This window comes from Ceratosolen solmsi, unplaced genomic scaffold, assembly GCF_000503995.2.
Source record: "Ceratosolen solmsi marchali unplaced genomic scaffold, CerSol_1.0 scaffold30, whole genome shotgun sequence".
Taxonomy (NCBI): Eukaryota; Metazoa; Arthropoda; class Insecta; order Hymenoptera; family Agaonidae; genus Ceratosolen; species Ceratosolen solmsi.
Window position 1 is genome coordinate 201,984 of NW_011948421.1, and position 12,978 is coordinate 214,961.

The window sequence follows — 12,978 nt, forward strand, 5'->3', positions numbered from 1 at the left end:
CTTAAATGCATAATCCCAACTGGATGGGAATTTATTATCATTCGCTCAACGTATATTCGTAGATATATTTGTATTTGTTTTGGATAATGAATTCAATAAAATGTAAAGTGACAGTTGTACCGCCGGCAGCTTGAAAGTTATTTTATTTTTAGATCTTTTTTTTTTTTTTTTTTTTTTTTTTTTTTTTTTTTTTTTTTTTTTTTTTTATATAACTTTTAACAGATTTACTACACGAAGATCGCTTCTCTAACAACATGTACATATTGCCGAGTGCAATTCGTTTTGAAAAAGTTCTCTGTAAATTTAGATTTTCATTTGAGAATCGGTAAGCTTGGAAAATAAAAATACGACATTACGTAATAATCGATATTTTCATTTCCAGACATAGTCAGCCCCCCCCCCCCAACGCGCACACACCCACACAATACGCGCGGGTTACAGACTCACGAGTATGAGCGCAGAGTAGCAAACGGATATCCTTAAACTGTGATATAATATTATTAATTTTATTTTTCATTCTATAAATTAGTACGAGTAGATGGGGGGAGTGTGGAAATGAATGATTTACTTTATTTAAAAAATACAATAATATTCTTTAGCTTGTGTAAGCTTGCAGTTGCTTGCAACTCTTGCCAACGTAATTAAGGAGAGAAAAATTAAGCCGACATTTACAATTTTTCTAATAGGCAGGTGTGCAGCCTGGAGAATGTTGGGCCTTCAAAGGTAATAAAGGTACAGTCGTGATAAAGTTATCCGGCAATGTTCTGATTTCTGGAGTTAGTCTTGAACATATACCACAATCCATTTCACCAAACGGTGATATTACCAGTGCTCCAAAAGATTTTTCAATCAGGGTTAGTTCTTTTTGTCACCCTTTTGTTTTCTCTTGCCTCTTATTTCTTATTAATAAAGCTTTTCTTTTTTAACGTTATTTAGGGCTTAGATAGTGATAGTGACGAACGTGGATTCTTACTCGGTAAATACACGTACAATAGTTTTGGGCCTGCAGTCCAATACTTCGACGTCCAAGTAAATATCTAACGTTTAATCCATTTCTTCTCATCCTTAATTTCTAATAAATTCCTAACGTTTCATGAAATATTACAGAATGTCCCACGCATACCGTATGAAATGATCGAGTTGAATATTTTATCCAATAATGGTAATTATAATTATACGTGTGTCTATAGATTTCGAGTTCATGGAGCTCTCGTACAACAATAATATCCCGAAAATTAATATAAAAAGCTGTATTATATTAATAGAAACATAATTGGATATAATTTAATATTTTATCAATGTAAACATAATATATTCTAATAGAAAAAATTTTCTTCTGCTCGAAGTTTGCCATTATATATATATATATTTTTTTTTTTTCTTTTAAACGAACGATTAATTATTACAACATTGGCGATGATTAATTGTTAATATTAATGGTTAAATTAATGGTTAATATTAAATTGCACCTGATGCTGAATCGATGCTTCAACGGTTATCCGAAAGCACACACGATCGTCGGTGAAATATCTTTGTTGGCTTGTCGCGTTGAAGCGCACAAAGAAAGACCATTTCATGGTATTCCATGTACATGCGGGTGTAGGAAGTAAAGTAGTCGAAATTTAACGTAATCTTCATTCAATATATATATATATATATTTTATCTTTGTACAGTTCATACACATTATTAATTATGTCGCCTATGTATTGAGTTTTGAGTTTTCTCGTACGAGTCTCGTGCTTGCATCACTCATTCTCGTATTATTTTTAGTCATCTCTCACCGGCCCGCATTCTCACACACTCGTTAAATTCTTTGGAATCCATGTAGGATCGTAAAATTTCGCTATACTGCGCATATGCCATTCAAATAGTTTTATTTACCTTAAATACTCATGAGACCAAACTACGCTTTGTTTATGTTCTTTTATTAGTTCGCTAAATGTACGTAAAATAGTGCGCGAACTGCGATGGCGAGGCAGTTAATTAATAAAACTGTCCTTCGAAATATACATATATTTATATAGATTTTTGTAATTTATTAATCATTTTTATTAATTTTTAATCAAACTCTTTACGTTATTTATATAATCCAACTTCATGGATAAAATTTAAACGACGTACCAACAAAAGTGCAATACGATTTTGCGCTTAATGTTCTATTGTTATATGTATTGATTGTTTTTTTTTTTGTATTTTATTTTTTTTTTGTTTTTTGTTTTTTGTTTTTTTTTGTTTCGTTTTGTTTTGTTTTGTTTGTTTGTTTGTTTGTTTGTTGTTGCTTATCTTCTTAAATAATATAGTTTACAATATCTATCGACGTGTTTGCATTATTTCTCAGGTCCTCATAATTTTTATCTAATACGTTATGCTGCCATGCCAGAGAAGAGCCGCAAAGTATAGATCGATGTTAACGTTATTTTTATAATTTTTGTCTTTCTTTTTGTTTTTGTCTGTTTTAATGTCCGTCGTACGCAAACGATTATTCGACACTCGTCGCTAATATTACCGCTTTTCTTCTTATATCTTACAATTCATTATAATGCTTATTGTTCACGGTTTCCTGTTCATTATCATTGCCTGATGCCGTTGTCCCTATACTCGCTGTAAATATTGTAAGTAAGTAGTGATAATCTAAACGAAAGAGAATGGCCGGAGAGGCACGTTTATCTCGCACAAGTATTCGATAGAGGTGTCGTGCCAAATGCTTTCTTTCTTTATCATGAAGCCCTCTTATAATAGAACTGCGGTAAATCGGCGTCTTGCACTTACGTTGCACTGTAGATAATTCGGAGGTCAGTCGTCTAACGCTATATCGAGCTATCGAGATTCGGATTGTGGTGCCATGTTGTGAATAACTAATTCACCTTTAAACTTATGCACGAAGTTTGCGGGGAAAAAATAAGGTTAACCAACCAAAGGTTAATCACCGACCTTCATTATATGTTTGTTTGTTTGTTTGTTTGTTTGTTTGTTTTTTTTTCTTTTTTTTTTTTTACAAGAGACCATTCACGCTGTACACGAAAATTTTCATATAACGTACAGTTGGTTTAGCAGTTTAAGAAAATGATTGTCAAACTGTTCGATTAAAAAAAAACTTAAGATTTAAGGATCCTACAAATCTGTTATTCAAAATATTTAAAAGACGCCACTGACTAGTTTTGTAAATTTGTATATCGAGTGTGAATAATAATGATAATGTAAACGAAGGTGAATGTTGGAGCAAATACGATAAAAATTAATACTTTGCCGCCGTAATTAATTCTTAGCTCCCAACTATTTGCTGCATTACGCGCGTTACATTTATATTTTTAACAATAATACCATTTTACAAAATATAACAAAGTTAATTTACACAAGTTTTTATAAGATGAACAATAGTAATCGTAAATTAATTGTAAGTGTAATTAGACAATAATAAGAGGCAGGCAAGGTGAAATCGAGAGCATGATTTTTAAAATGTTTGATGAACTTTCAGTGGACTCGTGCACGCGTTTCCTGGACATTGTTTAGATGTATGCAGTGCACATTTTTACACTTGCTCAATGATTCGTCACAACAATTTTTAAAATTAGTTTAGCAACATTACCTATTCACTTAAAAAAGTCTATTAAATGAACATAATATATTTACAAAATATTTACACATAGTCAGTCATAAAATTGAATTATTAACGGAACAGTTTAAAGAGTCCTATCGAAGCTTAATATTTAATGTTAACTATGCATTAATTTATTATTTAAAAACATAGACTATGATTTTATTTGGGTACACGAATCTTTTTTACACTTTATTGGCATAAAAAACTCTTGATCTTTATTTACAAGCTTTTAAATAATTAAAATCATTTTCGTACGAAGAATCGAGATTTACGCCTGCTTGAGATGAGCTAAAGGATCTTCATTGTAGCTTTATCGAAACGACGATGACATAATGTTCTTTAATTTTTTGCCCATCTCGCTTTTGCTTTTGTGGCTTGTGAAATGTTTATGTGAACAGCGGACACTAATGGAAAATTAACGATTCGACTGCTATTCATCAGCTACGTAACAATTATACATTAGGGGCAATACGACTTGGCGCTTAATTTTCTACTATTATTATTCTAGTATTATTATATCATTAACATAATATAAATATTAAAGTAATACAAATATAAATTTATACATGAATATTATCGACAAGAGCAAAAATCCAAAAATAATGGCAAATTTATCGATAGTTTTATAAATATCTAGAGTTAAGAGAGTTTACAAATTCTTAGTTAAATAGAATATTAATCATTCTTTATCATTTGTGTATTAGCGATACTATCGTTAACATTATTTCACACGAAAAAGACTTGTTCTTTTAAATTTGACATATTTAACCAGTGGCACCACGACCGGCCGAAGGTTCGTGAACGTTTGTGAAGGCATATAGTTTTCTCTTTATACTCGATAATCATTAAGTATGCTGTATATAGTATCAAAATAAATCACACCAAGTGTATAGAATAGATTATTGTACACATATGTACAAAGAATTTTCTATCTTTAACGTTAGATCGGTCATACGCGCGCCCGCGCTAGTGTAATGTATATATATATATATATATATATATATATATTTTTTTTTTGTTTTTTTTTTTTCTACGTCTTTCTCGTTCCTTTTTACTCTCGTTTTGGTTTTCATTTAAATTCTCTAGATCTAGTTTTATTAAAAATTTACGCTAATACGACTACTTAGCTGTTGCTAGTTAAAATTTATTTATTTTTTCTTCTTTTTTCTCATAATATATCCGCCATGTTTTGTTATGAGGAAACAACACGCTATAATTAAAATATATATCACAGATGTTAATAAAAAACTCTCTACGAAGTAAAAGCAGAGTAGAACGAAGAATTTGAACTAGTCATCTCGATGAAGTATCGGAGCACGCAAATGGCATAAGATTTATATTTATTCTTTTTGTTCGTGAGAAGTTTTAGAGTTTCAAAGATCAAAGTCTCGGAAGTACTTTTCCTCTATGTAAAGTTGTAAAATTTCAGAAAAGTTTCAAAAATTCTGTAGAAAAGTGACAGGGCAATTATCTCAAACGTTCGATCCGACGATTATTTGCTAAATGCGACGTCTAATGTAAAACAAACTTCCATTTCACTCGTCTTGGGAGCTTACAAGTGGGCTCGGTTATGCTTTAAGCTCTGGTGATATCAACGGTATCTATTGGAAAAGGTTATTGCTCCGAGGGAGAGGAAATTGTAGGCATCGATGGATGCGCTGTCGCCGACGACATTCTCCCGCTACTTAAGATTGTGTAGAAAAATTCCGAGAATAAGTTTTCATTATTGTAATTCCGTCTAATTGGCTTTAGTTTTTGCTACTTGGAAAATAAATCCCGAGACTCCGAGTGTCCTCGGTCGTGAACATCGTCGCGAGGATGGAAATTGTAATGGAAAATTTTATAACGATTAGACCGTCGCCTGCAATACATAATTTCACGCGCACTTTTAATTATGGATTTTATCTGGAGAAAAACTTTCGATTGAAATTGTCAATGTTGCGTTGCTACGTAATCTCTACCGTTTAATTTTTCACTCTAATCTTTCCATCGTCATGTATTGAGAATTATGGTTCTGCATTATTTTAATACGCTGCTTTTATCGTTACCACCCTCCCTCACCATCATCATCATCATCGTAATCATCATCGTCGTCGTAATCATCATCATCATCATCATCATCATCATCATCATCATCATCATCATCATCATCATCATCATCATCATCATCATCATCATCATCATCATCATCATCATCATCATCATCATCATCATCATCATCATCATCATCATCATCATCATCATCATCATCATCATCATCATCATCATCATCATCATCATCATCATCATCATCATCATCATCATCATCATCATCATCATCATCATCATCATCATCATCATCATCATCATCATCATCATCATCATCATCATCATCATCATCATCATCATCATCATCATCATCATCATCATCATCATCATCATCATCATCATCATCATCATCATCATCATCATCATCATCATCATCATCATCATCATCATCATCATCATCATCATCATCATCATCATCATCATCATCATCATCATCATCATCATCATCATCATCATCATCATCATCATCATCATCATCATCATCATCATCATCATCATCATCATCATCATCATCATCATCATCATCATCATCATCATCATCATCATCATCATCATCATCATCATCATCATCATCATCATCATCATCATCATCATCATCATCATCATCATCATCATCATCATCATCATCATCATCATCATCATCATCATCATCATCATCATCATCATCATCATCATCATCATCATCATCATCATCATCATCATCATCATCATCATCATCATCATCATCATCATCATCATCATCATCATCATCATCATCATCATCATCATCATCATCATCATCATCATCATCATCATCATCATCATCATCATCATCATCATCATCATCGTCGTCGTCGTCGTCGTCGTCATCATCATCATTATCATCAAAATCATCATCAACGATATTGTTATTATTATTATGATTATTATGATTATTTTTGTTGTTATTATTGTTATTATTATTATTATTAATATTATTATTATTATTGTTATTATTATTATTATTATTATTTGTAATATTATTAATTCATTTGAATAGGGCTTTGGTCATCTCGGTATATAAAGTTGTTGAAAAAACAGAGAATTCGGACAATTATTCTATTTAATTCAATTATTTCAATAAAATTCAATCCCCCTGGATAATTATTATGCATTCCGTACTCGACAAGTGAATTCTTTTTATAGTATTTTAAATATTTTGAAGATAACTCTACTCTTTTCATTTATAATGATAAAATGTAATAATTAATCATTGTAAATGATCAAGAAGTCCTTATTTTTTAACGATTTACTTTTCAATCTGATCATTTATGATTTGTTAATTAGTAATATTTGCCAAAAAATATTCACGTACTTTTCTTAATGTGAAACGAAAATTTTCTAATTAGTATTCAAAGTTTTTTTTGCGCTACAAAAACAAAAAGGATCATCTCGACTAGGTTTTTATAAATAAAGTTTTTGTTTTTTTAAGAAATTACCGATTGACGCAGATAATGTCAATATTGACCGAAAACGCTAAGATTGTATCTATAATTATATTCATTTGAAACTTACTGCTTCGGCAGCTTCAACGGCCATTTACTTTGTTCCGTTTATCGTATTTTCCATTTATTCGTTCTCAATGAATCAACATTAGGACTAATTCCATCATTGAATTCTTCTCATTTATTAATTGATTTCGTTACTCTTTATCATAAAAGCTGAAATTTATCCAGAATAGTATTTCCAACCATAACAATAGTTAAAGATTGTCATCGAGTGTGACAACGCCGTGTAACGTTAGCGAATCGCAATAACAAAGTAACAAAACAGTGTAATTATCTGAAATGTATGATGGATGTTTATGCTTCATTTAAACGACTGTTCTGAAATACAAAAAGATTTCTCATTGCTATTATAAACAACTGCTTCAACCTGATTAAATTAAAAGAGAGAGAGAGAGAGATTTGTTTTTCAAGAATAATGTTCGTGCTCTTTGTAAAATAGTATTGGATAGAAATTTAATCAAATTGTAAGCTAAGTAAATAAATAAAACTTAATATATTCTATCGAGTGTGTTTTTCTATTCGTCGTCCAACATCGTTTTTTTTTTTTTTTTTTTTTTTTTTTTTTTTTTTTTGATAATCATGAGTTACGCGATTCCGTCATCCATGGATTTTCCATCTTTAATTCATAAATTTATATCTACGAGTAGCCGCTTCGCCGTATTTGGCATAGAAGATGAAAGAAGGTATGTATATACAACAACAATATTGTCATGCATCACTATAGTTTTTCGGAAAGTCCATGATTGAGATTTGACAGCGAAAGATATATTAAAGTTCAGGATGCTAATTTCTTGTTGCTGTTGCTTTTACACTTGTCCTATTATACGATAATTTTCCTTTGTAAAACTTCCAGGTAATGTCAATAATATGATTAAACGAACAGATCTTATTCTGATAATTGGTCCTGATTTAAAAAGAAAAAAAATGAATTTGACACATAAAGATATATAAATTGCTTGTCTTATATTATTGAAGTTACTCCTACTATTAAACTTAACTATTAAACTATTAAAAACTATTACACCTACTACTGAAAAGAAGATGTAAAAGCAAACGGTTAAAAATATGAAATAATTATACTATACTTTATATTGATACAAAAAATTTCTCAATTAGAACCAATTATGAGATGATCAGTTACATTCACTTTAACGAATATTTTTAATTAAAGAGTATAAAAGTAGATAAAGATTATCTATTCACACATAGACAAAGTATCATTATAATTTTCTAGAGTATTTCTGGTTTTGTAATTATAACTAATAATGAAAAAGTTTAAAGAGTTGAGCCACTGTACTTAAATATCTAAGTAACTATGTAGTGCCTTTTACTTTTCTTAACATTACCTTCTAAAATCATTTACGGATAAACTGATATATTATCAGGTAGGTGCCGCACTAAGGACGAGAATTTATTTGGAAATAAACTAAAATTTTCATTAATTAAATTATCCACACATTGGCCAACCACTAAATTTCCAATTGCTATCCGTATAATACTGCAAACTCAAACAAATGTTACATTATTAAAATTATTAATTTATATTAAAAAGAAAGACAAGCCGCAGCTTGTAATACGCCTCTCAATTGCCTCTGGATACATTCAATAAAGGGCCAAGAAATAAAGGTGAGACGTTAAAATGCGTCAAGGCCCGCGGAGTCGGCGAGCAGTTGTTAGGTCGGCTAGTTGTTAGGACTCCTCGAAACACCGAGAAGCTCGCACGTCGCCTTCCAATTGAAAACTAAAGGATCGCCGAAAGGATGAACGGGCACGAGCAAAGCCGACCCTTTACGAGCGAAGGTTCGCCGCCGAGATGTCGCACCGTACGGCCTTAAGCTTATCGTCGACGTCGAACACGAGCTCGGACTCGCCGGGTCGCGTCTCTTCTTCCTGCGTCTCGTCCACGAAAATGCGCAGCTCGACGCAGCTCGGCCCAACTCCGACGCTCACGTACTGACGCTTTTCTCCCTCCCTCTTCCCCTCTCCATCGGCTATCTTCTCGGCTCCTGGCTCCGGCCTTATCACCTCCTTCTCGGGCTGAGCTTCGGACTTGGCCTCGGACCTCTGGCCGCCCTCGCGGGTCTGCTCGTAGGTGAACGCGGTGGCGACGATGGGCTTGAGCCTCGGGGACCGCCTCTCGTTTATCACCGACTGGACGTCGACGTCCTGGGCCTCCGTCATGCTCGCCTTATCGTCCTTCGTCGTATCACGGCGAACGTACGTCACGCTGCCGATCCCGTAGCTGGAGATACTCGGTGACCTCGACTCGCTGAAATTCGCATAAACAGTTTCAGCACATTGCTGTATAAATAATGGAGTGGGTCGAGCAAACTCGACTCGGATACATGTAGTCTTTTCGTCGATATCTCGGGAAAGCTTAGCGCAGACATTCCCTTCCCATGCCCTTATAATTTAATCGTATTTAAGGTTTTTTTTTGCCGCGAGTCAAGGAAATACTTATTAAAAACGATATTTTTAGACTGCGCATTCAGAATTGAAGCTTTTCACCGACATTTATCGTCAAAATACTGAATGTAGAAGCTTGCGCGTAAGAATTTAGAAGCAGAGCTTATAGAGAAGCCGTTTCACTTATTACATAATTTTGAAAAAGTAAATAGACTCTGGGAAGTGTGTGACGACGGGTTCTGTGCGCTGGAATATCACAAGGTCTTTTCTTTTTCGTTTTTTTTTTTGTTTTTGTTTTGTTTTTGCAACGTTTGCAAGCTAACCTGGGACTGGTCTCGGAGGAGTAAAACTCGGGCGTGGGTATTCTGGCCTTGGCCGAGCCGAGATCCGACATCGGGCAGAGGTAGTTTTTTTGCGTATAGCCGTGGCTGCTGTCGGCGATGTTGCTCGATGTCGAGGTGCAAGACGGCCTGTGCTGGAGCACGGACTCGACGGAGACGGGCCGCAAGGGGTTGCCGACATCGAGGAAGGAGCGTGGGACCTGGAACCTCGCGCTGCTATGACTCATGGAGGTTGAGGACGAGGCAGAGCTGCGTTGTGGTATTATGCGAGGCACGCTCAGGTTGCTCACCGGCTTCCTTATCAGCTCCGCTACCTCGAAGTGCATGGGCGGCGTCGTGAACATGCCGATCTGTCGATGCTGGGAGTGGAAAGTCTGGCGGCGCTTCACTTTGAATTTGGAGGGCTTGGCGGAGCCGCCGTGCTGCTGTTGGCTCGTCGAGCGTCGGCTGTCGTCCATCGTTGACACAGATGCGTCTGTTGGGTTTTTGGTAGAGCGAGCTCATTAGTTTGTGCTCCTTCCCCTTTTACATCCTATTGTTCGTGCCGCATGAAGTCGGGTGTGTGCACTAGCAGCAAGACCTTGCTACATTCACAATCTCGTGTGCAGTGTAAACCCTCCTGCCCGAAGTGGCATTTATTCGAGGCTCCTCCCTGGCAGTTACCGAGTCCGCGCATAAATTCACGTTGACGCGTGTAATTTTAGAATAAATTTTTTACTTTCATATGAATTCTGTATGAGTTTTGATAGTAAGGAGAAGATTCATCGCGCGGGAGTGTATTTTATTTCGCCTCGGATCAATTAAAAAAAAAAAAAAAAACTGAATTTTTATTATACCTACTCCTCATTATTGGGATTACATATTCTTTTTCCAAAGTTTTCGCGTATCCGCGCAGCTGGAATTGTATTTTGTGTTGGCGTTATTTAAAGGTTTATAACGTTGTTGTGTTGTGGTATCGACCGACAGGGAATCTCTGTGGCATCACTGTGCTATTGTTTATCGGGTATAAGTTTTCGGCTCCTGCTTGTATAAGCCAGAGTAAACAAGGAGTTTAAATATAGTGGAGTGCATTAAAAATTCTTCTTCTTCATTGAATAAATAAACCACTTCGGACTCCATGTAATATGTGCATGTATTGTAAAAAATAACTAACACGTCGCACTTATGCGTGAACACATCTTTACAGTACAAGATAGGCCTGTATTAAACATACACAAATGAGCATTTACATTGCTGCAAATGAGATTTCCGTGATAAAAACTATTTGATAAAATTTTATAAATTTACAAATAATAAAAACAATAATATATTATGAGGCGTAAGTTTTTTTTGTTTTTTTTTTGTTTTGTTTTTAAGCAAATTAAAAAGTAATAACTTTATCGATAAAAGCCTCATGTTGAATCATTGGGAATGTTTGATAATATTATAAATATTTAAAAAACAAAGAATGACATATTCATCAGAAAGGCTGAGAATACTGTTTCAAATTTTTACATTACAATTTTTATAATGAAATACGGATTTGAGACTTTTATTGATTCTTATTTCTTAATAAAAACACCGTCAGAGAGCAGCCTGACACTTATTGATTTTACCTTCAATAAGGTCGGATAAGGAGAGAAATTTTAAAAAATGAAAATCTATCATCGAAGTCGATAAACCATTTGTTGATAAAATTAAGTCTTCTGTAAAAAAAATTACAACTTTTTAAAAATTATAATTTCTATAAGAAGAAATAAATTCATATGAGCTGCAATAAGCACGGAATTACGAAATATAATTAATATGATTAATTATGGGTAATAAAAAAGAGAAGTATCGTGAGGATTTAATGGAGCCTACCATCGCTAGTTTTTTCCATTTCCATTGGTGGATTATATGTGAAATTTGAGGGCAGCGATCGGACTTTTGAGAGGCCCGCTCGTGCTCCGGAAAAATCGTCGCTTCCTTCTTGATCGAGCTCCTGTTCTTTTTCCGATTTCTCCTCCAAAGCCTCCTTATCCTTTTTCTTCGCGACATCCTCCATGTTTCTGTCACCATCGTCGTCATCCTCCTCCTCTTCCTCCTCTTCCTCCACCTCGAGAAGTTCCTCCTGTTCGGCCGCGAATTCGCGCTCCAGTTGCGTCTCCATGTCGAGCTCATCCTCCATCTTGAACAAGGGCACAATTATGCGTCCTCAGAATTTTATTGCCATTTCAAATGTACGTCCGAGGTTAATTTTACATAAGTCGTTCCCAATTCGACGCTTCCATTATCTTTCAATTATCAAGTCGCCTTTCTCGGCAGTTTCGTTAGGCTCGCTATAAAATGTTGTTGTTCATATTGATAAATAGTGGGCATGTATCGACCGTTGAAAGACATAAAATAAACGTATATCACTTTTTTGGTACGTTCAGTTCTTCATTTTCATTCGCCACGTATGTTTAATCATTAGTAATTGGATGTCAAAATTACTTTCATCCAAGCTTTGGTCGAACATTGCGCAAATTTAAGAATTCGTTTACAGCAGTAAGGAGACGCGAACGACCGACCGATTCGTGTAACTATTTTTCTGCGACGATTAGGAAGCAGAAAAATGCTCGAGACTATTTCAAGCATTCTTCGTCAAAAAGATAACAAAGGCTTACCTGCTTATGACTCTCCTCGAGATGCTTCATTAAAACGGCCACGACGACGTTAACCAGGACGAACTGCGCCATAAGGACGAAAATAACGAAGAATATGGGCGCTATAACGTTGCTGACGCAGCAGTTTTTTACACAGTCTGCGGCGTCATCGCAATTGTCCCTCAGAGTGTCCTTCATGATACCATTCCAATTGTCGCCCGTCGCCACCCTAAACAGAGTGAGGAAAGCCATCCCGAAATTACTGAAGTGCGCGTGCTCGCCCAGACCTTGGCACGGCATCTCATCGCTGCATTCTGCGGACAAATTGAAAAAACTTGTGTCGCGAAGTAGCTCAAATAATGCCTGCTTTACAAGCATTAATTTTTCAAACGAAGCCACTAAAATTTTCTGA

General features: G+C 34.9%; 1 protein-coding gene and 1 long non-coding RNA gene across 2 annotated transcripts in view; one reads left to right on the plus strand and one right to left on the minus strand.

Annotated features, from left to right (window-relative positions):
- Window positions 1-577: 577 nt before the first annotated feature.
- LOC105361229 (uncharacterized) lies at window positions 578-1,219 on the plus strand. Its single transcript, XR_912825.1, has 3 exons — window positions 578-854; window positions 937-1,029; window positions 1,108-1,219. It is a non-coding gene; the product is annotated as an uncharacterized LOC105361229 (long non-coding RNA).
- Window positions 1,220-9,001: 7,782 nt separating this feature from the next.
- The window catches only part of Ca-alpha1T (Ca[2+]-channel protein alpha[[1]] subunit T), a 121,303-nt gene continuing 117,326 nt past the window's right edge, over window positions 9,002-12,978 (minus strand). Inside the window, exons 33-36 of the mRNA XM_011498861.1 lie at window positions 12,588-12,880; window positions 11,803-12,109; window positions 9,943-10,435; window positions 9,002-9,482 (exon numbers count right to left, since the gene is read on the minus strand). Of these exons, the coding sequence (XP_011497163.1) occupies window positions 9,002-9,482; window positions 9,943-10,435; window positions 11,803-12,109; window positions 12,588-12,880 (1,574 nt within the window). The remainder of the gene's footprint in view (window positions 9,483-9,942; window positions 10,436-11,802; window positions 12,110-12,587; window positions 12,881-12,978) is intronic.